This window comes from Vanellus vanellus, assembly GCF_965231255.1.
Source record: "Vanellus vanellus genome assembly, chromosome: 1".
NCBI lineage: Eukaryota > Metazoa > Chordata > Aves > Charadriiformes > Charadriidae > Vanellus > Vanellus vanellus.
Window position 1 is genome coordinate 221086619 of NC_138905.1, and position 25557 is coordinate 221112175.

The 25557-nt window shown below is 48.7% G+C and overlaps 1 protein-coding gene across 3 annotated transcripts in view; it reads right to left on the minus strand.

The window, feature by feature from the left end:
* Nucleotides 1-25557, minus strand: part of FAM168A (family with sequence similarity 168 member A) — a 235271-nt gene that overhangs the window by 98671 nt on the left and 111043 nt on the right. For all 3 annotated transcript variants that reach the window (XM_082498131.1, XM_082498130.1, XM_082498129.1), the window contains one exon: nt 24504-24591. In XM_082498131.1, coding sequence (XP_082354257.1) covers nt 24504-24573 — 70 coding nt within the window. In that variant the 5' untranslated portion in view covers nt 24574-24591. The remainder of the gene's footprint in view (nt 1-24503; nt 24592-25557) is intronic.

Sequence of the window (25557 nt, forward strand, 5' to 3'; positions counted from 1 at the left end):
GTCCCTCCCCAGCTTTCCTGGAGCCCCTTTAGGCACTGGAAGGGGCTTGAAGGTCTCCCCAAAGCCTTCTCTTCTCCAGGCTGAACCCCCCCCAACTCTCCCAGCCTGTCCTCCCAGCAGAGGGGCTCCAGCCCTCCCAGCAGCTCCGGGGCCCCCTCTGGCCCCACTCCACCAGGTCCATGTCTCTCCTGTGCTGGGATTCTGTCTAACCACTGACCCGGGGAAAGAAACACAGTCCTTCAATGTTCCAGGGAAGAGCAGCAGCCTGTGACCACCACCCCAATGCTGGCCGTGCTCACCTCCGAAGCTGGTCCCCAACGCGTCCCTTCTAGAGTGCTGTCAGCCCAGCAGCCTCTCCCTTGGGGACACCTCTAATTTGTTTCACTTCATAACCAAACTAATTCCGAATCTTTTCATGAAGAAGAAGGAAGAAATCAGGCTGAAAGGATGTGCTCGCAGAAGACTTGAGTTGTGGGCAACAGTTGTTGGATGTGAGGGTTGGAGGGAGAAGGACAAGAATGAAACCCTGAAGTAATGACAGGTGAAGACCTTCGTATCTCATAGTTAAAAAATTCTCTTTAGTGAGTAACCAAAGGCAGCTTTAGCCTTATGCTTGATTTGTTGCCATGCATTTACACTCCAAAATGATGTTGCTATCACTTGTTATTAGAAATCTAATGCATTGCAAAGAGCATCCATCTCTAGGGAGAAGGACTCGTCCATTTTCATAGCATTCCCAGGAGACGCAAAGCACATGGTAACTGTAAATTAAATCAATTAGGGGGAAAAATAGATTTTAATAGCCTAACAATGAGTTGTTTCATTCAGAAGATACGAGCGTGTATGCATCCGAACTCCTCTTTATCTCTAGTTTCTTCTTATTTCAAATGAGTAGCTATTTCTTGAGGTGAGGACCATTTTGTGCTGCCTGTGCGTACCATTGAGGCCTTCTGTTGCTAGAATGTTTTTCTCCCCTCTGAAAACAGTTAAGGAAACAGTAGTAGAATTAACTATCATAGGAATTCCAGGGTGAACAGAGCAATTTTTCATAAGTGAAGACACAGTAATGACTACGCAGTCGTTAAAGAGGGCATGGTTTCCTTTGAGCCTGTTAATATAATTCAGGGTCTAGGACTGCTGGACTCACGGTGCACACCTACAGCATCTCATCGACGCATGAGCAGCAGGTTGGCGACTCTCAGGTGTCCCGCTGCCATCTGAGACAAATTCAGATCTTAGCGGGGGGGAGGGGGAATCATTGTCTGCAATTACCCGTCTCTTTCTGTTGGCTTTGGAGAGTTTGGGATAACAGCGCTTCTCATGCAGGGACCTCAGTTTGGCGCTTGACCTTTGGTACGTGCATTTCAACCTGGTAAGTCTGTCTCTTCTCCAGCACCTGACCCCAGGGTGCAAGGAGTTAAACTGTGAAGTTATTGGTTGACAACTCCCTGTCTGATGGGATGGAGAGGGCAGAAATGCATTTGTGCTTCTGTGTCCAACCGGACACTTGAAGAAGGTCAGTTCCGCTAGCTAGCTGGAAGTGATGGAGTCTACAAGAGGGTCCACGTGTGTTACACTCTGTATTTGATATCCATTTCCAAAGGTGGTGGGAGTTGTCCACGTCATGCAACTTGTTGCAATGTCTCTATCAAAATGGAAGGAGACATGTAGAAGGAGAAGGTGACTTCTTAAAAAAAAAAAAAAAAAAAACAATAATTGACTGATCTCCTTCTTGCTTATTCTGTCATATCCCCATGCTCACACCACCAAGACGAATGTCTTCGCCGAGTCTGCCAGGACCACCTGCGTGCCGGATGGAGAAGGCAGCACACAGCCATCAAGTCTTCATCACGTCTCTTGGGTCCCCCTTGACTGGCAAAGACCAGCTGGTTTCAAGATGTGACATTTGTGCCCTTTAGGAGTTGATGGTGATTGAGATCTTTCCCCTCCTAATCCCGTCTCAACTCTTATCAGTCATTAATCAACATTGCTGATTTACTTACTGCCCCTTTTTCCCTCCCTCTGGAGGTCTTACGGCTCTCATCCTTTTTTTTTTCCCATTTTGGGTGTCTTGAGAAACTGGACGTACTGTGGTTTTTTAATGTGCTGTGACCTGCTGACACAGGTGCCACCAACACGGGCTTTTCTCTTAACCGTTCTTCTGCCATTTCTTCAACAAAGAGCCGTGTTGTTCTCACTTGCAGCCATGGGAATGCCTCCACTGAGATCAAATAAAATGTTAAAAGTTTCAAATTATGCTGAAACTAGTGAAAATAAATAATAAGTCGTGGCGTCAAAATGAGTGGCTGAGGGCAGGTACATGTGAAGGATAACACTCGTTGCGTTTCCACACCGATCGCAGGGAGGAGAGTCCACAGGCACGGGGTTGGTGTTTGCTCTCCAGCTTACCCAGGGTTCCCATGCCAAAATCCACCTGCCAAAACGCAAGGACTCCAGGTAAAGAGGGAAAGCTGACATCAGCACGCCCACACTAGCTTCGTCCAAACTATTTGTCTCCATTAAAATGATAAATCATTCAAGTTCACAGAATCACACAATCACAGAATCTCCTAGATTGGAAAAGACCTGTAAGATCACCTAGTCCAATCCTTAACCTAACACTGACCAGCCCACCACTAAACCACGTCCCTCAGCGCTATATCTACACGACCCTTAAATATCTCCAGGGATGGGGACTCCACCACTGCCCTGGGTAACACGTTCCAGTGCCTGATGACCCTCTCAGTAAAGAAATTCTTCCTAATATCCAATCTAAACTTCCCTTGATGCAACTTGAAGCCATTTCCTCTTGTTCCATCCCCTGTTACTTGACAGAACAGGTCGACTCCCACCTCACTGCAACCTCCTTTCAGATAGTTGTGAAGAGCAAGAAGGTCTCCCCTGGCAGGTGGAGAAGTTGCTGCTTCCCCGAATGTTAGCAGTGCTCCTGCGCAATCCCTGCCAATGTTTCTGCTGCTTGTCCCATAGTAAAGATCACAGGATCACGGAATGGTTTGGGTTGGAAAGGACCTTGAAGATCACCAAGTTCCAACCCCCCTGCCATGGGCAGGGACACCTCCCACCAGCCCAGGTTGCTCCAAGCCCTGTCCAACCTGGCCTTCAACACCTCCAGGGATGGAGCTTCCGCAACTACGATAACGTTATCTAAGCACTGAAGGGGAGAGGAGAGTGTCTCCCTTAAAAAGGCATCACGCATCTCCCCATGCATTTTCATCTCTGGGTTCTTTTCTATCCTATCGGTGCTTCAGTTTGGCCGTGGAGTTTTGAAATGTCTTTTTTAACCAGACAGTGCGTTATCCCTCCCTCGCTTCTCCCCAGCTGTCCGGTTCCCTAAAGGCAGTAATGTGTAATTCTCCCATCGTGGATGTTAAGACCCGTTATGAATAAAGATGAAGTGGAAGCGGAATGCTTTCCCATTAATTTAAAACTTCGGTTATCATGACAACAGGTTACAACTCTCTTCATTGCCATGACAATCTCCTGCAAAATTGTGAAAACGTCGTCTTATAGTTATTTTTAGTTTGTCCTCTATTCCCATGGAGACCAACTTTTACTCCAAGTGTTTGATGCTTTGTGCTCGGAGCCTTTAATGAGCCTCACAGAAGTATGTAAGTCAGTAAAGGCAGAGACCTCCGAGGTCAACGGATCCCTCCATCAGCCCTTGCAAGAATGGTCTGTCCAGTACGCTCTTCTACCGCTTTGTTGTATTATGTGCACTTCTGTTTTATATTATTATCTTCTCTCGTGTGATTTTTAACATTTACATTTGCTGTAGTGCCTGAGCGTTGGCATACTTCTTTGCCTACGACCCTATTTTTTGTATTAAATTCGGTCCGAAAACTTCAGATTCTGCACTGGACATTGGAAAAAAAAAATCTACAGGGGAAAAAGAAAAACTACAGAAGACTGTGAACAGGACACTTAAAGCGGTAATTTGTTTTTAGTCGCTATGTAGTTGTTCTGGGGGAAAAACGTGCACGGGAATGAAGTTTCTCTCTGCCTTTCTAACAGTTTACCAGGGAAGTTTTATTGGAGTAACATTTGCTCAATCAGCTAAAAATGCATTAAGCAATATTATAAATTACCTCAATTATAAAAGGAAATAAAACTACTTTGTGAGCTTCCCTTTTTCCTGTGCTTTGATTTTCTCCCCAAGTAGGCAGTTCATGCCGTCCACGGGAGTCTCCCCCTCACCGGTTGCCGTTAAAAATTAAAAGTAATAAGAACGAATAGCAGAAAACCAGGTTGCATCCATCGCTCTGTTTCCCAAAAGATGGGGGAGGCTGACCGTCACCTACTATTGATTCATGAAGTACTTATCATTCTCCTTCTTCAGTGGGTGTGAGCATGGCTACTCCGACCTAAAAAATGGCAAAATCGAGATGGCATCACCCCTTGTGCTGCTCTGGAGAGGGTTAGCAGAGAGGTGACACCATGGATTCATCTGGGTTTTGTTACATTTAGGCACTTCCTGTTAAAATTTTAAAAAAGAACACCTTCCAGTCTACTGTTGTCTATGCAGTACTGATCATTCAAACTTCATGTTACAAGGCCAAGTGCACGGTCCTGCACGTGGGTCGGGGCAATCCCAAGCACAGGTCCAGGCTGGGCGGGGAATGGCTGGAGAGCGGCCCTGAGGAGAAGGACCTGGGGGTGCTGATTGACGAGAAGCTCAACATGAGCCAACAATGCACGATCACAGCCCAGAAAGCCAACCGTATCTCGGGCTGCATCCCCGGCAGCGTGGCCAGCAGAGCGAGGGGGGGACTGTGCCCCTCTGCTGCGCTCTGCTCTGCTCTGGGGAGACCCCCCCGCAGTGCTGCCTCCAGCTCGGGGGCCTCAGCACAGGAGAAACATGGAGCTGGTGGAGCGGGGCCAGAGGAGGCCCTGGAGATGCTGGGAGGGCTGGAGCCCCTCTGCTGGGAGGACAGGCTGGGAGAGGTGGGGGGAGTTCAGCCTGGAGAAGAGAAGGCTCCGGGGAGACCTTATTGTGGCCTTTCAGCCTCTAAAGGGGCTCCAGGAGAGCTGTGGAGGGGCTTTTTACAGGGGCATGTAGTGATAGGACGAGGGGGAATGACTTCGAACTGGAAGAGGGGAGATTTAGATTACGTATTAGGAAGAAATTCTTCCCTGTGCGGGTGGTGAGTCCCTGGCGCAGGTTGCCCCGAGAAGCTGTGGCTGCCCCATCCCTGGAGGTGCTGAAGGCCAGGTTGGACAGGGCTTGGAGCAACCTGGGCTGGTGGGAGGTGTCCCTGTTGGTGGCAGGATGGTTGGAACTGGATGGTCTTCAAGGTCCCTTCCAACCTAAACCATTTTATGATTCTATGTTTCTTCCACAAAAGTTGAAAAAAAGAGTATTTCTGTAGGCAGCTGACATCGGCTTGATCCATCCCTTGGTGGTTACAGTTGGGTTTTCTCTGTAGGGCTCCACAAACAGCACAGCAGATCAAAGCCTCCTGTCCGTGCATAGTTCTGTGCCCTCTTCCACTTCATCGCCTGTGGGTTTGTATTTGTGAGGAATATCTAATGCTATCTGTCTCAGACTGGAGGTCTCTCCTGAAGGTGGCTGAGACTCTGTAGGCATTTCATTAATATTCATCACACCTTCAGCAAATGGCTTTTTGCCGTACTTGGGAATTTTTTCCACATCTAATAACTATTATAGTTTTTATGTAGTTTCTTGATAGCCATCTTAAATTGTTGTACCGTTAATACTACCGTAAATCTTAGCTCTGCTTCCTCCGCCTTTGTCGCGCGTACAGCCTTTAAGTACTTGTAGACGCTCATTGGTACCCCATAAAGGCCTTTGTACCAAGGCCTGCAGTGACAGGACAAGGGGCAACGGTAACTAGAGGAACTTCAAAGGTCCCTTCCAAATCCAACCACCCTGTGGTTCCATGACAGGCTCTGATGCAGACGCGAGAAGTACCCCAATAATTTTGGATGAGCAGTGGATGGCAGCTAGCTTTGCCCACCTAATGCAACTCTCACGTTCCCCTCAGCCCACAGGAGACCGACCATCTCCACCCAACACCTGTGACACAAGGAGAATCATTGGGATCAACACCAGCAGCAAACCCGGCCATCTTATCTGTAAAGCAGTGAGATTGGCTCCTTTGTGCTTTCCTTTAAATCACAAGTAGAGACACCGCGGAGGAGCCCACTGCAGTGCCATGTTGGTAAGATGGCCAAAACCCAGTCCCTTCAGTGGTGGAAGTTCCATCTTAATGTGAGGAGGGACTTCTCTCCCGTGAGGGCGGCAGAGCACTGGCACAGCTGCCCAGAGAGGTGGGGGAGTCTCCCGCTCTGGAGCCATTCCAAACCCGCCTGGACGCTGTCCTGTGCCACTGCTGTAGGTGCCCCTGCTCTGGCAGGGGGTGGGACTGGGGGAGTTCCAGGGGGCCCTTCCAACCCTGACCAGTCTGGGATTCTGTGATTCTGTGGTGGAGCAGTGACAACGTTGATGTTTACCGCTCTCATTCCTGCCCTGCGAAGAAGGCAAAACATACCAAATTAAATCCCCTCTCCATCAGCACATACAAGAGAAAAAAAAATCGTAGTGACAGATAACACATAACTCCTCGTGCCTCGACCTGCAGGGACGTTTCAAGCAGTAGCACAATTTTCCTCCAAACTAAACAAAGATTTATTAGATGCTATAAGCTCAATGGAGAAACCATGTTTTCCACTCTCTGAAAACCTACAGTAGCTAAAATATTCACCCCAAGAGCTCGGCTCTGAGCCACAGTGACCCACATGGCTGCACCGGCAGCGTGCCACCCCAAAAAAGTGCCGAGCGTAGAGCTGATGGCACTATGTGCCGGACAGAAGAAGGACCAGGAGGCCACGTCCCCACCAGTTCATCACCAGGAGCCCAACCTTGTGCCCTGCCACAAAAGCTTCATTTTTTTTTTCCCCGACTTGAGGATTACACAGCTCCTTCTCGGCCCCCCGCGAAGCCACCGCGGGGATTCAAAGGGCTCGATAGGACGAGGCCGTCGACAAACGCGTTTTATCGTAAAAAGACCCGGAGATGGCAATCCCTGCGAGGAAACGAGCACTTCTCAACGTCAGCAGAAACTCAGGGGTCGGGGACGGGGGAAGGACCGGTGGGGGCGAGGGGAGGGGAAGAAAAAAAAAGGCCGTAACACTGAAGAGTCTTTCAGGCCTCATTTATTTGAGCGGTGCCAAGCCAGCTCACTGATGCAATATTTTCTTCCTGCACTCTGAGCCAGGGCTTTGGGATCTAATAAATCATCGCCGGCCGCAGAGACATTAAAATTCTAGCCCGGTACTGCATTAGATGAAACGAGGCCGAACGCCAGCAAGCGCAGGGAGAGGGAAAAGCAGGCACGCGCGCTTTAAAATAAGTATACGAATGCGTTTGCATATAAGCGACTCCCGATTTCGGTTTCAGAGGAGGCTAAAGCGAACGCCAACAGAATAGCAAAACCCATTAACGAGGCAGAGCTCAACCGCGCCACTTCGGGAAAGCTGATCCCCATTAAACTCAAACTAAGACGTTAGGTATAAAGCGCGGTAGAAAAATAGACTGGGTAATTTACAGATGTGGTACAAACCAGGGAACTATTTCTGAAGCTTATAAAAGTCTTTTACGACCCCGTAGCAGATCACGTTTCCGTACGTACAGCCCTCTGCGCCGTATCGCACTGAGCGGGGCACGGGGTAAAAAAAAATAATTGCGCACCAGGAGAGGGGAAAAATTCAATATTTAATCTACTACCACGTTTCCAGAAGTCAAGGCACAAAATTTTAATTTATTACCTTCGGGCTGCAAAAATATAACAAGTATCTAAGCACTTATTTGCTGTGCCAGACAGAAAAAAAAAAAAAAAAAAAAAAAAAAAGAAAAAAGAAAAGCGGGGGGACGGAGGCAGCAAATATTAAGGGTTTTTGACGGATCGGGAGGCAGTACTGGAGCTTATTTTCAATCATTTAATTGAAGCACCTGGGGATTTAAGAGCTATTGACTGCGTGGCGTGCAAGTACGCACGGAGAAAAAACAAGCAAGGATAGGAATTTGAACTGCCAATGGCAGAAAAAAATATGCAGAAAAAGCCATTTATTTTAGACTCGGGTGAGATTTTAACTTACAGCTGAGAGGTTCCGAGCAGGCGCGGGGTTTCAGTGCGAGGAGACATTTTCATTTTGTTCCACGAACAACTCCCATCTCCAATTCACACAACGCCAAGGTCACACTCCGGCTCCACGGGGCCCATGGCAGAGGCTCCCAAAGCGCTCCGTGGAGAATCGCTGACCCAGTTAGTGACGGCTGACGGACTTCTGCCAACCCGTGCTGGTGCTCTCCACCTCCAGAAGGAAGGATTTTAAAAAGTCATCCGATATTTTTTTCCACAATCACTACCATTGGAAGAGAGACACCACGGCTTTGTGAAAGGGGATGTGCTAAATGGGGAACAAGGGGAGGGAGGTCCCTAAAAGCACCTCTCGGTAGAGGGGCTTCATAGTAGGAACACCACCCACGGCAGCAGCTTCCTCAAGAGCGCAAACTGGACATCCAGAGATAGTTACGGGGAGGAAGGAAATAATTATGGGGCTTTGGAAAGCAATGAGGCCAAAATAAGTTTAAGATTTGATGTACGGCAAATCAAAACTGACTTTGCAATGGGACCTAAAGGCATCACGGAGAACCAAAGTGCCACAGAGACGATACCAAGATGGCCAACGTGACCTTTGACTGCCTGCAGAGGAGCTCCGTGTGGTTCAGCAGCGAAGTAAAGCAAACATATAGGAAAACATATGGAAGTACATTCCAAAGTCCAGAGCTGCTTTCTATTTGTAAATTAGCCATTTCATTTTTCATCCAAGGAAGACACCAGGCCTTTTTCCCCTTAAAGATGTCAAACTTGTCTCAAATGAAAGGGGCGGGGGTTATTTGGTTATATATCTGAGAGGAGGCAATAGGTGATGGGAATGTGGCTCCTTATGAGCCTGGCTACAGTCCAGAGGGGACCTGGAGCTGCTGGGAGGGCTGGAGCCCCTCTGCTGGGAGGACAGGCTGGGAGAGTTGGGAGGTTCTTCAGCCTGGAGAAGAGAAGGCTCTGGGGAGACCTTAGAGCCCCTTCCAGTCCCTAAAGGGGCTCCAGGAAAGCTGGGGAGGGACACTTGATCAGGGAGGGGAGCGATGGGATGAGGGGGAAAGGTTTGACACTGAAAGAGGGGAGATTTAGGTGAGATCTGAGGAAGAAATTGTTGACTGTGAGGGTGGTGAGCCCCTGGCGCAGGTTGCCCCGAGAAGCTGTGGCTGCCCCATCCCTGGAGGTGTTGAAGGCCAGGTTGGACGGGGCTTGGAGCAACCTGGGCTGGTGGGAGGTGTCCCTGCCCATGGCAGGGGGGTTGGAACTGGATGGTCTTCAAGGTCCCTTCCAACCTAAACCATTCTACAGTTCTATGATTCTACAAAAGCAAACATAGAGGAAAAGAAGTTTTAAATGTTGTAAAACAATACAACGGTGGCTAAAACAAAGAAAAAGAAGATGGCTTAGAAACACACTGTTCATGAACAAAGCCACCAAAAAAGAGTTTCCTTCCAGGATATACAGAGACTAAGAATCAAAACAAGGGGAAAAAAATACATTCACCATTTTTAATCCTGAGTATATATTTTAAAAGTCTAAATCACTGGTGAGAATTTGTCTACGTGCTACGTAAGACAGAACTTTGGTAGGGCTCATCCTTAAAAATAAAGCTTATTTCTGCCCCGAGCGAGTGCCGAATTGCAGATTACGTGTGAATACTCTACAGAAGTAACCGACAAACAAGAAAATTCTCTGTTCACCTTTTATTTTCTTTAAATGAAGGAGTACTTTCCCCTTCCAAACGTATTTCCAAGGCCACCTCTTTTTTTTTTTCCACCTATGGCTTTTTTTTTTTTCCGTGCCTTACACACGTTTTCTCCAGCCCTCTTCAGCCATAGTCATTTAATCTTTTTATTTATTTTCCACTACAGGGGAAAACAAAATCAATATCGTCGCCAAGAAATGAGGCAGAGCATAAACCAGTTCCACGTCCTAACGGAGCATGTAGGATTAAAAGGCAAACAATGGGGTCATTCAGCAAAACATAACCCGAGTTTTGTTTGCTTTTAAGATCTGAGACTATTCTGTTTATTTAAAACACGGGGAAACTCAAAAGCATGCAAAACCTTACACAAACAGTTACAAAACAAGGGGTGAAGGATGTTTTCCGAAGTTTCTACGAAACTCCTTGGCAGGTTCACAGTATCACAGTATCACAGTATGCTAGGGATGGGAAGGGACCTCAAAAGATCATCTAGTCCAATCCCCCTGTCGGAGCAGGAACACCTAGATGAGGTTGCACAGGCATCCAGGCGAGTTTTGAATGTCTCCAGAGAAGGAGACTCCACAACCTCCCTGGGCAGCCTGTTCCAGTGCTCTGTCACCCTCACTGAGAAGAAGTTTCTTCTCAAATTTAAGTGGAACCTCTTGTGGTCCAGCTTGAATCCATTACACCTTGTCCTATCATTGGTTGCTAAAGGTTGCTAGGTTGACGTCATTTGGACTGATCTCCAAAGCAGCTGAGCCTACAAGAAGCTGTAATGAGATGTTATGAACGGGTCGGGGCAATCCCAAGCACAAATCCAGGCTGGGCAGAGAATGGCTGGAGAGCAGCCCTGAGAAGAAGTACCTGGGGGTGCTGATTAACGAGAAGCTCAACATTGACCCGGCAATGTGTGATCGCAGCCCAGAAAGCCAACCATATCCTGGGCTGCACCGGAAGAAGCGTGGCCAGCAGGGTGAGGGAGGGGATTCTGCCCCTCTGCTCTGCTCTCGTGAGACCCCACCTGGAGTACTACGTCCAGCTCTGGAGCCCCCAACAGAGGAAAGACATGGACCTGGTGGAGCGGGGCCAGAGGAGGCCACAAAGATGATCGGAGGGCTGGAGCCCCTCTGCTGGGAGGACAGGCTGGGAGAGGTGGGGTTGTCCAGCCTGGAGAAGAGAAGGCTCCAGGGAGACCTTATTGCGGCCTTCCAGTACCTAAAGGGGCTCCAGGAGAGCTGGGGAAGGACTTTTTACAAGGGCATGTAGTGATAGGACGAGGGGGAATGGCTTCAAACTGGAAGAGGGAAGATTTAGATGAGATATTAGGAAGAAATTCTTGACTGTGAGGGTGGTGAGGCACTGGCGCAGGTTGCCCAGAGAAGCTGTGACTGCCCCATCCCTGGAGGTGTTCAAGGCCAGTTTGGACGGGGCTTGGAGCAACCTGGGCTGGTGGGAGGTGTCCCTGCCTATGGCAGGATGGTGGAACGAGATGATCTTCAAGGTCCCTCCCAACCTAAACTATTCTATGGTTCTATGATTTTCTTCAGTGGAGCTTTACTATGCCTCCATTTCTAATGCTAAAAAGAAAGAAGTCTTTTGCCTTGAAACACGGGGATATGCCACCCACACTTCTGTCTACCAAGACCTATTTTGCACAGCAACCTACGCTCAACCATGGGTGAGTGCAGTGGGGTTACCTCCATGACCTCCATCCACAAGAAGGGCCGGAAGGAGGATCCAAGGAACTACAGGCTGGTCAGTCTGATCTCAGTGCCTGGGAAGGTCACGGAACAGATCGTCCTCAGTGCCATCACATGGCACATGCAGGAGAACAGGGTGATCAGGCCCAGTCAGCATGGGTTTGTGAAAGGCAGGTCATGCCTGACAAACCTGATCTCCTTTTATGATAAGGTGATCCACTTAATGGATGAGGGAAACGCTGTGAATGTTATCTACCTGGATTTTTGCAAAGCTTTTGACACCGTTTCCCACAGCATTCTCCTGGAGAAACTGGCTGCTCATGGCCTGGACAGGTGTACTCTTCGCTGGGTAAAGAAATGGCTGGATGGTCGTGTCCAGAGAGTGGTGGTGAATGGAGTTAAATCCAGTTGGTGTCCAGTCACAAGTGGTGTCCCCCAGGGATCAGTGCTGGGGCCGGTTCTCTTTAATATCTTTATCAATGACCTGGACGAGGGGATGGAATGCACCCTCAGTAAGTTCGCAGATGACACTAAGCTAGGCGGGCGTGTTGATCTGCTTGAGGGTAGGATGGCTCTGCAGAGGGATCTGGACAGGTTGGACAGATGGGCCGAGGCCAATGGTGTGAGGTTCAACAAGGCCAAGTGTCGGGTCCTGCACTTGGGTCACATCAACCCCGTGGACACTACAGGATTGGGGAGGAGTGGCTGGAAAGCTGCCTGGTGGAGAAGGACCTGGGGTTGTTGGTGGACAGCCGGATGAATGTGAGCCGGCAGTGTGCCCAGGTGGCCAAGAAGGCCAACAGCATCCTGGCCTGTATCAGGAATGGTGTGGTGAGCAGGACTGGGGCAGTGATCATCCCCCTGTACTCAGCACTGGTGAGGCCCCACCTCGAGTACCGCGTTTAGTTTTGGGGCCCTCGCTACAAGAAGGACATTGAAGTGTTGGAGCATGTCCTGAGAAGGGCTACAAAGCTGGTGAGGGGTCTGGAGGACAAACCTTATGAGGAACGACTGAGGAAACGGATTGTTTAGCCTGGAGAAGAGGAGGCTGAGGGGAGACCTTATCACCCTCTACAACTACCTGAAAGGCGGTTGTAGAGAGGTGGGGGCTGACCTCTTCTCCCTGGTGACAAGTGACAGGACGAGAGGAAATGGGTTCAAGTTATGCCAGGTGAGGTTTAGATTGGATATTAGGAAACATTTTTTCACTGAAAGGGTTATTAAACATTGGAACAGGCTGCCCAAGGGGGTGGTGGACTCGCCATCCCTGGAGGTGTTTAAAAAAAGGGTAGATGTGGTACTTGGGGACATGGTTTAGAAGTGGTTTTGTCAGGGTAGGGTAATGGTTGGACTTGATGATCTTAAAGGTCCCTTCCAACCTCAGCAATTCTATGATTCTATGATTCTATGATTCTATGATTCTATTCTATGCCCATCATCCAACAGTGCTGCCGGTGGCTGAAGAACCAACCAAAACCAGCCTACAGCTATTACACACACTCATAAACAACCCTAATCTCACCCAAACCCCCTCTGCTTCCTTCTGCCTTGCTCCCTGAAGAAGAAAAGTTGCCCCTCATTTCCTTCAGGGGTTTTATGCTTTTTACGACTTCAAGAAAGTCCAAGAGTTAATTTCTGATGAAGCCGGTGAATTAGCCATCGTTGATCAGCTCACCGCAGCGCTGCAACTCAAACGGCTTCCAACACCGAGACATTCGGCACGTTGTTTGGAAGCGTTCCTGTACAAAAATTATGCATTTAAACATAAAAATAACAAGAGCCTACACAAGTCAGAGCTCATTCTTCTCCCAGTCAAGTATGATTTTCCCCTCTGCTCCATACACACCAATTAATAAACATGAAGAAACGCCAGAGGAAAAATATTCGCTGTACCCACTTCATACATTTTTAATCGCCCTGAAATCAATTCAACACCCTGAACACAGTTTAAAATTCCTGTTTTACAGAACCGGTAAGCAACGGATCACCTAATTAAATCCAGAAATGGCGTTTCCCAATCAATGGAAGGGGTAGACGTGCACGCAGAAGGAAAAGTAAGGAAGAGAGCACCTCAACCCCGCCTGCTTCAGCATCAAAGCCCTTTTCCTGGTGTTCCTCAGCGCTCCCCGCAAAAAGTGCTGAGGAATGTCAAGTTCATCCCCTTCGTACACAGCGGTTCTGAAAGAACTTGGTTTTCTTGGCCAAAGAACTAATCTGCTCTCAAAGGCCCGGCCTTTCCAGAGAATAATGCAGCAAAATTTTAATTTGAAGTTAATAAGAAAGGCTGAAATCAAGCCTAGAATTATCTTTGTCCCACAAAGAGTATGCAAAAGAGGATTAAAAGCCGACTGTAGAAATCCTATCGGAACATCCTTCCGTCTTCTACAAAATCGGAGGCTACCGGCTCTCAGCATACCGATAAATTAAACGAAAGTGTAAATCAGGTCAGTCCCCGCACGTGCAGCTGTGGCTGAGGTTCAACAAGAAAGACAAATGGTACAGATCAGGATAGAAACACACGAGAGAATCCCACACCTCCTGTCCTGCCAACAAAACCGATGGCCGGAGGGCGGCCGATGCCGATTCCCTCTGTTAATCATTATGTCCAAACAAATGTTGTGGTTTCACCTTGGGGAAAAATAAAGACAAAACCTGGAACTTTGTAAATTGGGAGCGCAGCAAACAGCCTGGCGCAGGGATGCATCTCGTTCTTCTGGAGCGTGCGGAGGTCCTATGGAGGGAACTCAAATCACGAGTGGGAGAGCTTGACGTGCTGGAGGAAGCACTGGAGCTTTCCGTGTCCAAAGAGGATGGAATAGGGCTCTCTCATGTGCATTAGCAGAGGGGTGGAGGGTCCTAGAAGAAACTGGTTGCTCAGAGAGATGGGAGATGCCCCATCCCTGGAAACATTCCAGGCCGGATTGGACGGGGCTCTGAGCGACCTGATCTAGTTGAAGATGTCCCTGCCCATGGCAGGTGGCTGTGCTAGATGGCCTTTGAAGGTCCCTTCCAACCCAAACCATTCCATGATTCTAGGAAACCCATCCTCAGCAAGCAGCTCGGCCAACCTAGAGCCCGGAGCCGTGGCTGTGAAGATGACCGCGTATTTGTTCTCCATCTTTCTACAATGATTTAGGCAGAATCAGACTCTGTGCGGCTGCACAATTTTTGCTTCAGACTCGTGCAGCGGGCCAGCGTGGGTCACAACGGTGAGAGCGTGAGCTGGCACAGATCTTTAGCCCTTTCGGGAATCCCTCCGAAAGATCTTCACGATTTCAGACACGCAAGAAAAATATCAAACCGATGCCTTTCCACCGACATTAAAACCCATTAATTAGGACGGCGACCGGCATATTTGCCCACCAGCCACTCCCACTTGCCATCAGAGAACCTTGTAACTCTAACCGCACGTGTTGCATTACGCCGTAAATTAAAATTACATTACCGTCATATATTTTTCTCAGCGCTCTCAAAAACCCCACGGAGAGATTGCCACTTGAAGAAGCAGGAAAGTCAATTAAATTGGAAAGCAAATGAACCCAGACCTCGCAGACAGTGTAAAAAGGGTTGACAAGTGACAGAGGGAGACACCACGCTTTCCTACATACAAATGACAAAGCTCTTAGCCAGGCCTCCTCCTTCAATCCTGAGAAATAAAACAATTCCGTGCTTTAAAATGAAGAAGGCAAATTTGTTACTTGAGGAGGATCTTGCAGCAAGATCGCAGACGAATTGGAAACGCGATTCAAAGCCTTCCTTGCTTTAGACAACTCTTCTGCTTCCCAAACTACTCTGCTGCATCTTGTGCAGGGTAAAACTCGCCCAGCGGCTATCTGTGAATATTTATTTCCCGCACGTGTGCTGCAGAGGCTCCGTACCAGCGCCTCTGGGCGCTCTCGGTTAATCCACTTTGGAAACGCAGCTAAACAGAACCCGGTTGCAGAAAAAGCTTTAATAATATATGGGGAGGAATAACCCCACGCACCAGTACAGGTTGGGGGCTGACCTGCTGGAGAGCAGATCTGTGCAAAGGGACCGGGGAGTCCTGGGGGACAACAGGATGGCCATGAGGCAGCGATGTGCCCTGGGGGCCAAGAAGGCCAATGGCACCCTGGGGGGCATCAAGAAGAGTGTGGCCAGCAGGTGGAGGGAGGTCATCCTACCCCTCTGCTCTGCTCTGCCCCGGTGAGGCCACATCTGGAGCACTGTGTCCAGTTCGGGGCTCCCCAGGTCAAGAAGGACAGGGAACTGCTGGAGAGGGTCCAGCAAAGGGCTACAAACATGATGAGGGGACTGGAGCATCTTTCTCAGGAGGAAAGGCTGAGGGACTTGGGGCTTTTCAGTCTGGAGAAGAGAAGACTGAGGGGGGATCTTATCAACGCTTATAAATCCTTCAAGGGAGGGTGGCGGGGGGATGGGAACAGTCTTTTTCCAGTGGTGCCCAGTGACAGGACAAGAGGGAACGGGCACAAACTTGACCATGGGCAGTTCCATCTGAACCTGAGGAGGAACTTCTCTCCTGTGCTGGTGGCAGAGCACTGGCACAGGCTGCCCAGAGAGGTGGGGGAGTCTCCCTCTCTGGAGCCATTCCAAACCCACCTGGACGTGTCCTGTGCCCCTGCTGGAGGTGCCCCTGCTCTGGCGGGGGGTTGGGTTGGATGATCTCCAGAGGGCCCTTCCAATCCCCACCATTCTGTGATTTTGTAAAAGGTGTGGGGTTCCTCCCGGTGAACCCAGCCCAGCTCTGCCGGTCCCACGCAGGTGTTTGCCAGCTGGGCCAGGCTGACGGGCTGTGAGAGAGAAGGAAAAATAGCCGGGATGGAGGGAAAGGCTCCAGGGAAGCAGCAACACAAGAAGGAGGAGGACCAGAAGAGCAGCAGAGGGGCTTGATTGATCACCTTGCCCCAAAAAGCCGGGGAAGGGGCTGATGGAGGGCGCTACCTTCCAGTCTTCTCCAAGATAAAAACACAAGTGAAGAAGCAGCAGATTCACGGCAGAAAGCTGAATGCATGACGGGAACAAGTCATTAGCAAAAAAGAAAAAAAGAATGAAGTAAAGAAGACAAGGTTCGTTAGCAAAAGAGACGAGGGAATTCCTGTTCCAATGAGATGGGAAGGCTGGGGGACTCCACCTGACAAATCGGGTTAGGAAAGAGCCCTGGGAGAAGCAGAGGCCTCCAGAAGGAGGACATCCATCACGTTACGATACTGCCATTGGGATTCTCGAGCCTTATGTGCAACGGAGACGGAAGAGCGTGGAGTTCCCAGCCTGTACCTGACCAGACTTAAGGACATTAGGCACTGCCTCCTGTAAGGATAAACTGTCCCAGACAGGGTGACGCTGATCCCAAGACGTTTTTGGGGGAAACCCTGCAAGAGTTGGCAGGTTGGAGATGGGGGCGTCTGCAGTAGCATCTGCTGAGCAGCACGTTGGGAGGAGCGAACTCCTTATAGACCTGTAGCAGTGGGACAAGTGCATCAGATATCAGAACTCTGAAAGGCACATTTTTATTTACGAAAACCAGAGAACTGCTCCATTTGAATGCCGCCACCCAACAAAAGCTTCTTGATGACAGCAGCTCACATTCATACTCCGTGATCTACTGAAAGAAACAAAGATTCAGTTGTCTTCTCTACGCTCTTTGTGAGGGTGGGACCCTCCTTCTTGAGGACTCCTTGCCATTGCTTTCTGCCACGCTGTCCTCGGCTGCCACCAAGCTGCATAACCCTGACTCTGTCCTGAGCAAGACCAAAGACATGAGAAGATCAGTGACCTACGTGGCTTTGGACCAAACGTCTTCACCAATTCAACCAACCATGATCTGATGGCTTTGAGGACAGACTGCAATGATGGGTATGGGCTGCAGGGATTAGACGAGACCTTGTGTTTGAGAAATGACCGTCCCATCTGGTCTTCAGTGGCCAAGGTGTCCATGTTTTACAGGTGGTGGAAGTATTCAGCCCAGAAAGAGTTACCATCCTTCCTAGCCCCACACCTCTGAAGGTAGGTTTACCTTTGCCTTCCCACCCAAGGGCCAGGCTCATAATCTGATCAAGACAGAATCTCTTTAAAATTGATTTTACTGCTTTTGAAGGCCTGCAGTAAATAATTCACACACACCCCAGGGATGGAACTCAAGCCGAAACACAGACAACTTTGTGTCGCTGTCTACATCTGAGTCAGCCATCAATACACCCTTCGGTATCACAGAGAAACAAGCACTTCTAGGACATGATCCCATGGCTCCTAAAGTAAAACAGACCACACGGGAGATGCTCTTTTCTTGCCCCTTCCCATTAAAGCAGCTCAGGGGATCGCTCATATCCCCACTGCAGGTACCTAAAACTGGGCAAAAGAATTCTGAGTCTGGGTGACCAGGAGAGACCCCAGGCAGGGTCATAGAATGGTTTAGGTCAGAAGGGACCTTAAAGATCATCTCATTCCAACCCCCCTGCCCTGGGCAGGGACACCTCCCACCAGCCCAGGTTGCTCCAAGCCCCGTCCAACCTGGCCTTCAACACCTCCAGGGATGGGGCAGCCACAGCTTCTCGGGGCAACCTGCGCCGGGGGCTCACCACCGGCACAGTCAAGAATTCCTTCCGGATATCTAATCTAAATCTCCCCTCTTCCAGTTTGAAGCCATTCCCCCTTGTCCTATCACTCCATGCCCCTGTAAAAAGTCCCTCTCCAGCTCTCCTGGAGCCCCTGTAGGCACTGGAAGGGGCTCGGACGTCTCCCCGGAGCCTTCTCTTCTCCAGGCTGAACCCCCCCACCACTCCCAGCCTGTCCTCACAGCAGAGGGGCTCCAGCCCTCGCAGGATCTCCAGGGCCTCCTCTGGCCCCACTCCAGCAGGTCCATGTCTCTCCCGTGCTGAGGACTCCAAAGCTGGACACAAATGGTGTGTGCATCAGATCCAAATGTACTGGCACTTCCACAGCAGGGATTTAGGACTAGTGCAAGAAGTCTGAAATAAAAATGTGAATTTTTGTCAGAGAGCAACTAGAGGTTTGGATGGAGAAAAGGTGAAGAGGGACAACCATCTGGAAGAGTATCATCAGTAACCCATGGTTAAATAAGGATCAGAAGAGAATATATCCATATTGTTTAGTGATTTTTCTGAATGGATGAAAAGGGAGAAACTAGAAAAACAGAACTTGTCCTGTTCCTTTTAAAATTTCAAATAACCTATTGAATAAAAGCATTTTTCTTTTACCTTCAATAATCTGGGGGGGAGGGAAACAGAAATATTTCTTCATGGCGCATAGAGCCTGAACGGAGTTGTTTGTCAAAAGCAAACCAAGGGCTTCCATCATTTAAATCCTGAGCTGGAGAACATCTCTTCTGAGGATGGAAGCTCCTGAGCAGGTCGCTGCTGCAGCAGGACCTGGGAAGTGTCTTGGACTAGAGCGGTGTGACACAAACTCCTCGGAGATTTACTAACCAGCTTCCCATCTTTGGGCTTTTGGATTTTATTAGCATTTCTTATTTAGTAATAACTACGATGAATACAGAGTCAGTCTACCGAAGGTTCATGAATCACAGCATCTTATCAGCATATTAATGAGCTTCTGGTAGGGAAACCAATAATAGAGTGAGCTATAACAAACACTTTTATAGTTTCACGCCTGAAGTCAAACAGGCTACAGGAGAGACTGATTCTTCATCCCCGATCCCACACCAACGAGCTAATCCGTTTGCTGCAGGACCGGTGTCTTAGCAAAAGCGGACGCAAGAAAAGGGGAAGGAGAACGCGCCAAAGGAAAACCAGGCAGTTCAGCAGCTCACATTCGGGGCAGGTAAAGTGAATTCTACCAATAACAGAAAAGCAAATGAGAGTCCTTAAACACATTTTAAAGTTAGCCTCAATTAAAACGACAGCTTACGTGAAGATCCAAGTTGATTACAGTCTGTGTTAATTAAACAGTAAACAACACTCGAGTACTGTTTGCTGCTGTTGTTCTAAAATACATCTAATTAGCAAAGTGGAAGCAGTCGCCAGCCGAGCACGAGGAACCAGGACTTGCTGGAACAGAAACCCCGCGTTGGACAGACGTAGCTCCGTCTGCAGCGAGAACATCCCCTCCGTGTCGCCTCAGCTCAGCTCAGCACCCAGCTCATCCGAGAGCGAGAAAGCACTGCTACCAGAAAAGGCACCAGGCTTGTTCTCTTTCAGTTTAGGAAGGGAAACAGGAAGGAGGCTGCAATCAAACAGATCACAGAATCACAGAATGGTTTAGGTTGGAAGGGACCTTAAAGATCATCTCATTCCAACCCCCCTGCCCTGGGCAGGGACACCTCCCACCAGCCCAGGTTGCTCCAAGCCCCGTCCAACCCGGCCTTGAACACCTCCAGGGATGGGGCAGCCACAGCTTCTCTGGGCACCCTGCGCCAGTGCTTCAGCACCCTCACAGTGACAAATTTCCTCCTAAGATCTCATCTAAATCTCCCCTCTTCCCATTTGAAGCCATTCCCCTCCATCCTGTCACTACACACCCTTGTAAAAAGTCCTTCCCCAGCTCTCCTGGAGCCCCTTTAGGCACTGGAAGGGGCTTGAAGGTCTCCCCAGAGCCTTCTCCTCTCCAGGCGGAACCCCCCCAACTCTCCCAGCCTGTCCTCCCAGCAGAGGGGCTCCAGCCCTCCCAGCAGCTCCGGGGCCTCCTCTGGCCCCGCTCCACCAGCTCCATGTCTCTCCTGTGCTGAGGCCCCCGAGCTGGAGGCAGCACTGCGGGGGGGTCTCCCCAGAGAAAAAAGACTGTTCCCATCCCCCTGGCACCCTCCCTTGAAGGATTTATAAGTACTGATAAGATTCCCCCTCAGTCTTCTCCAGACTAAAAGCTCCAAGTCCCTCAGCCTTTCCTCATGAGAAAGATGCTCCGGTCCCCTCATCATCTTTGTAGCCCTTTGCTGGACCCTCTCCAGCAGTTCCCTGTCCTTCTTGACCCGGGGAGCCGAAAACTGGACACAGTGCTCCAGATGTGGCCTCTCCAGGACACAGCAGAGGGGTAGGATGACCTCCCTCCACCTGCTGGCCACACTCTTCTTGGTGCTCCCCAGGATGCCACTGGTCTTCTTGGCCACCAGGGCACATTGCTGGCTCATGGCCATCCTGTTGTCCCCCAGGACTCCCCGGTCCCTTTCCACAGAGCTGCTCTCCAGCAGGTCAGCCCCCAACCTGTACTGGTGTGTGGGGTTATTCCTCCCCAGGTGCAGTACCCTACACTTGCCCTTGGTGAACTCCATTGGGTTCCTCTCTGCCCAACTCTCCAGCCTGTCCACGTCACACCGTATGGTGGCACAGCCTTCCGGCGTGTCAGCCACTCCTCCCAATTTTGTACTTGTGTGTGCGCCAAGGGTTTCCCATTCTCCCTAACACATGAGCAGCCAATTTGGTCCAACAATTTTTACTTATCTTGAAATGGACCCCTCTCCCCAACCCACCGGGCGTGAAAAACAACCAAGGGGTGAGAATGAGAAGAAAAATGAGATTAAAACTGGTTATTTCAACCAAAAGCAATCTAATCAACATAAAGCATTCACATTTAGCATTAAAAAACCACAAGAGCACAGGATTCGACCCGCCAGTATCCCGATCACCATCCTTGTTTTCTTTCTGCTTATATCCCACCTGAGTTTTATTCCACAAGGTTAGAAATTAATGGTTTATGCATGCTCTTTAAAGACAAAAATTTAAGTCATACACATGCTGTGCTAGACTGGGAGTAAAAAAAACCTGAGCTCTAAAGCAAACCGAGAACACCGCCTAAGGGTAACAACCTTTACCTCAACTTTATTAAACTTCAGGAGCTTTTTTATTTCTCTTTCTTGCCTAATATAAAGCTTCGCATTTGTTTTTTTCAGTGTCCTCCAAGACTGCAAAAAGATGAGATTAAAACAAACAATAATCGTATCTTATACCGTATAAATTCTACATTGTGTGCCAAATTAGATCCCAAATCAAACTGGTGGGACGGAGGTTGTACACTCTGTCTCTTGAAGTGACGGTGGGAACGGTTTGCTGATGAGCTATTCCAAATCAGGAGCAAACTCTTCCGTTCGGCTGCTGATCGGGGTTCAGACACTCGTTAAGCCTCAAAGCTGTAACGAGCTCCCGGGGCCATGGAAGGGGTTTGCAGATGCGACGGCGGTCAACCTCCTCTCCAGATCTCCCCTGTCATACGCTTTTCCGCTTATTTTCAAAGCAATTTGAGAAGGAACTATCCGCAAACCCTCCTGGGAGAAGTCTATTTTGTTTGTCTCTCTGAGTTTAAATATCCTCCAGAATAACTTGGGGCTACATTAGAAACTGATACGGAACTAAATGACATAAGTTAAAGCAATGTAAAGGAATTCTAAGCGTAGAAAGCAAGAATTGGATAGACAGAGCCAGGCACTCGTAACGCAGGAGACGTGGCAGCCGCCTTTTCATAACCCTCAGGAGTTGCCCGTCTTTTCTATAGAAAGGATAAAATTTACATTTTCTCCCCCTCTTTCGCGATATAACTTTAGGTCTCTCATTAACTATTCCAACAAAATCATATTTAAAAGGTTTTGTAATATCCATTTGCCTGGCAAAGAAAAGAGCTCTTTGTTTAAACGCTTTTTAACCTATTATCTATTTTGGGACTTCACGGTAAGAATTCAACCCGCTGACTCCTTCCCTCACACCTGCGCCACGGAAAACCCAAGCACCAACACGATTCCGCTCCCGCTTCGGCATCCTACGCTCAAGCACTCAACTTGAATCTCCCCTTCCTCGTTTTTCCATTGACATAACTAAGGACCTGGTTCTATTTTTATTTTTTTTTTTTCCAGTCTGATCCGCCTCCAACATTTCTCTCCAAGGTCATCCTGCACGTCTGCCACTGATTTCTCTTCCTTTGCCACAAACGTGGGAAGACGAATGACTGAAGCGCGATGGTTTGGGGTGAAACCTGTCTCCTGGGGGCCACCTCGCCACGACCACAGCTGGCACACGCCGGCCAAGGCAGACAATAGCTTTATATATTGAAGTGCACGGTATAAACTCGGTGGTGATTAACCAGCAGGTTATTTTAGAAGGTAACATCCTATTCATGTTGCCATTTGGCTCATTGCGAAGGCAGTCGTGTAGAATTCATTCACCTAAACCATCACAGTATCACAGTATCACAGTATGCTAGGGATTGGAAGGGACCTCAAAAGATCATCTAGTCCAATCCCCCTGTCAGAGCAGGAACACCTAGATGAGGTTGCACAGGAAGGCGTCCAGGCGAGTTTTGAATGTCTCCAGAGAAGGAGACTCCACAACCTCCCTGGGCAGCCTGTTCCAGTCAAACCACCAAAATTCTCCTACCCGAAGGGTCAAAGATACAAACTCTATCCAATCGGCGCTTCCAATATTTAAATAAAATTGGCTTCTCGAGTGCCAGAAAGGAGCTTCTAAAACATTCGGGATCGTATGAAAGCAGACACAGAAAATCTACATTGCACGGATATTAAGGTGGAGCTTTGAACACGTGCCAAAAAAAAAAAAAAAAAAAAAAAAAAAAAGTAAAGTGGGAGAGAAGTAGACTCTCGTCCAAACCATCCTTGTGCTGGAAAGCACAAAATTACCGTTATTTCTAGTGTAGGAAAATGACTGTGCACTTATGAGCTCATTCTCTCACCCAAGCACCATCGGAGGCTGCAGTCCTCTTACAATGCTGATATTTTTTGAAGAGACTATTATTCACCGAGATTTTTTTTTTTTTTCCCCAAGCCTCCAGTGCTTTGACCGTGAGACCAAAGTTCCCTCGAGGTACGGGATCTCCAACAAAGCTGCGTGCATAAATTTGACAGGGGAAAAAAAAAAAGAAAGGGTGAATAAAAAAGGGGCAAAACGCCTTTGAGGAAATCTCCGCTCCGCAGAGTATCGGAGAGGTCTCCTCGCAGCAACGCAGTCAGCGCTATCGATGTCCCAGCTCAAACGGCTCCCAAAGTCAATGAGAGTATTTGGTAAACAAAGTAACTCCGAGCATTTGATGGTCATTTCCATTTGCTGTTGACCACGCTCCTCCACAAAAGCACATTCCCGAGGAATTTCGCACATTAGGTGGAAGTCACCACATACAACTGGCAATGTAAATATAAAGAAGGGAGTCTTAACACAATTTGACACTCCATAGCTAATTACATTCAACTAAATGTTAGAATGAAATGTCTTCCAAAGCTGATTTTGTAATTTTGTAGGAGATCAGAAAAACAACTGCCGGCAAACATAATCCACGGGGAAAACCACAGATACACCTCAGCTGAGATTTTTCTTTTTCCAAAGCACTATTTCTCTCTGAGCGAAATTCTCTCCGTACCAGTACGCTTTAGTTCCCCACTAGTTATGTAATTATGGTAAACATATCTCAATGCCGCTTTCGAGTATTAAAGATGACATTTTTAGACAATTCCGTTCTAAAGACGGACTTCAAACAGACACCCGACTTGCCGTTCAACGTAAGATGAACTCAACCAAAGCGTAACTTGAGAACAAAAATCATGAGCCAATACTGCAGTTTAAGTCATCCCCTATAACAATAAGTGCACATTATCCAACTAATGGGCTCTCGCCTGTGGACCCGCACTTCTACGGCAGGATTATTCCTGCACCCGAGTCGCTCAGTTCAGCTCCGGAGGGAAGCCCTCCGCCACCCCGCTGACTCCTCCAGCAACTTCTTGTTTTATTTGTCTAAAGAAACCCTTTTTTGATCCTTTTCTTTAGGATTTCCAGGGCATCCTCCTCTTAACGACTTCAGGGCCATTCCTCCTCGCTGACCTTACTGCACTGGCTTTGCGCAAGAGTTTTTCCTGCAAGTCACGATCCCGTCTGGCGCCCTGATGGGAACTCTTTCTCCCTTCGTTAAGGGATTAACCACTCATTAACGATCACGCGCTCTCACCACCGCAATACGGCCATTCCCGGAAGAGCCGCTGAACACCGGTCCTACCTGTGTACGCCATGTTCTTCGGGTTTCCGTAGGGAGCCCCAGGTTGGACGGGGCTGTAAACAGGGTTCATGATGGAAGACCGGGAACTCTGAGGACAAAAGAAAAGCAGAGTTGAGATGACCGCCTTACGTTAGCTCCAGAGTCGTCTTCCGCTCCGTGATAGCATTACCATGTTATAATTCAAGGCACAGAGTAGCTGCGAAGGAAAGGATTTACAACGAGCCGTTACAACCACACAGCATATTTAATAATTCAAGTTTTGGATCTCTCGGTTAATTCCCCCAACTTTTTCAGCGCTGCATATTCTGCCTACAAATGTACCCGGAGAAGACTGATCTTACGCATCACTGCCTTCGGCGGGGCTCAGGACTCATGACCCCACTTCCAGCTTGCAATGAACAAAGAGGAGAAGCCACCAATTCCGATGATGAATTCTCCCCCTTGGAGGAGCGAATCGTCCTTGGGTGACAAAAACAACCACAAGGAAGACCTGACCTTTCAGAAATTAGCAGATAAAAGACCATTTGCTGCTGGCGAGATGGGAAGCGGCAAATATTTGTGAGTTTTTCAGCGTGAGCCGACTACAGGGACCCGGAGCCCAAGGCTGGGGTGCTGCGCGAGGCTGCGCAGGGCACCCAGGGCCACCCCACCACGTCCCACCGCTGTCCCCAAGGGGCAGATAGAGTCATGGACCGAAGGCGGGCAAGGAGATTTGAACAGCCCTTCTGTTTCCCCCTCCAATAAAGACGACGAAGCAGTGCCGGGTCAGCTCCTTGTGAGTTTTATTTAGAGGAAAGCACGTAACTTGGGAATTTGTGTCTACTAACTGTCAGTTAAGCAACTGGCTCAGTTAATTATCTTAATGAAGCACATTCTCCATTCTGATTAATGGGAAAATCAGTCATTAAGCTTTATTAGGCGACGCATTTGTCTCCACAGCTATCTAGTGACAATTTCACACGAGAACTTCAACGATCTTGCTTCAAAATGTGGTGTGTGGTTTTTTTTAAATGTATTATTTTACAGTTCATAAATAAAACTGTTCTTTCCAAAC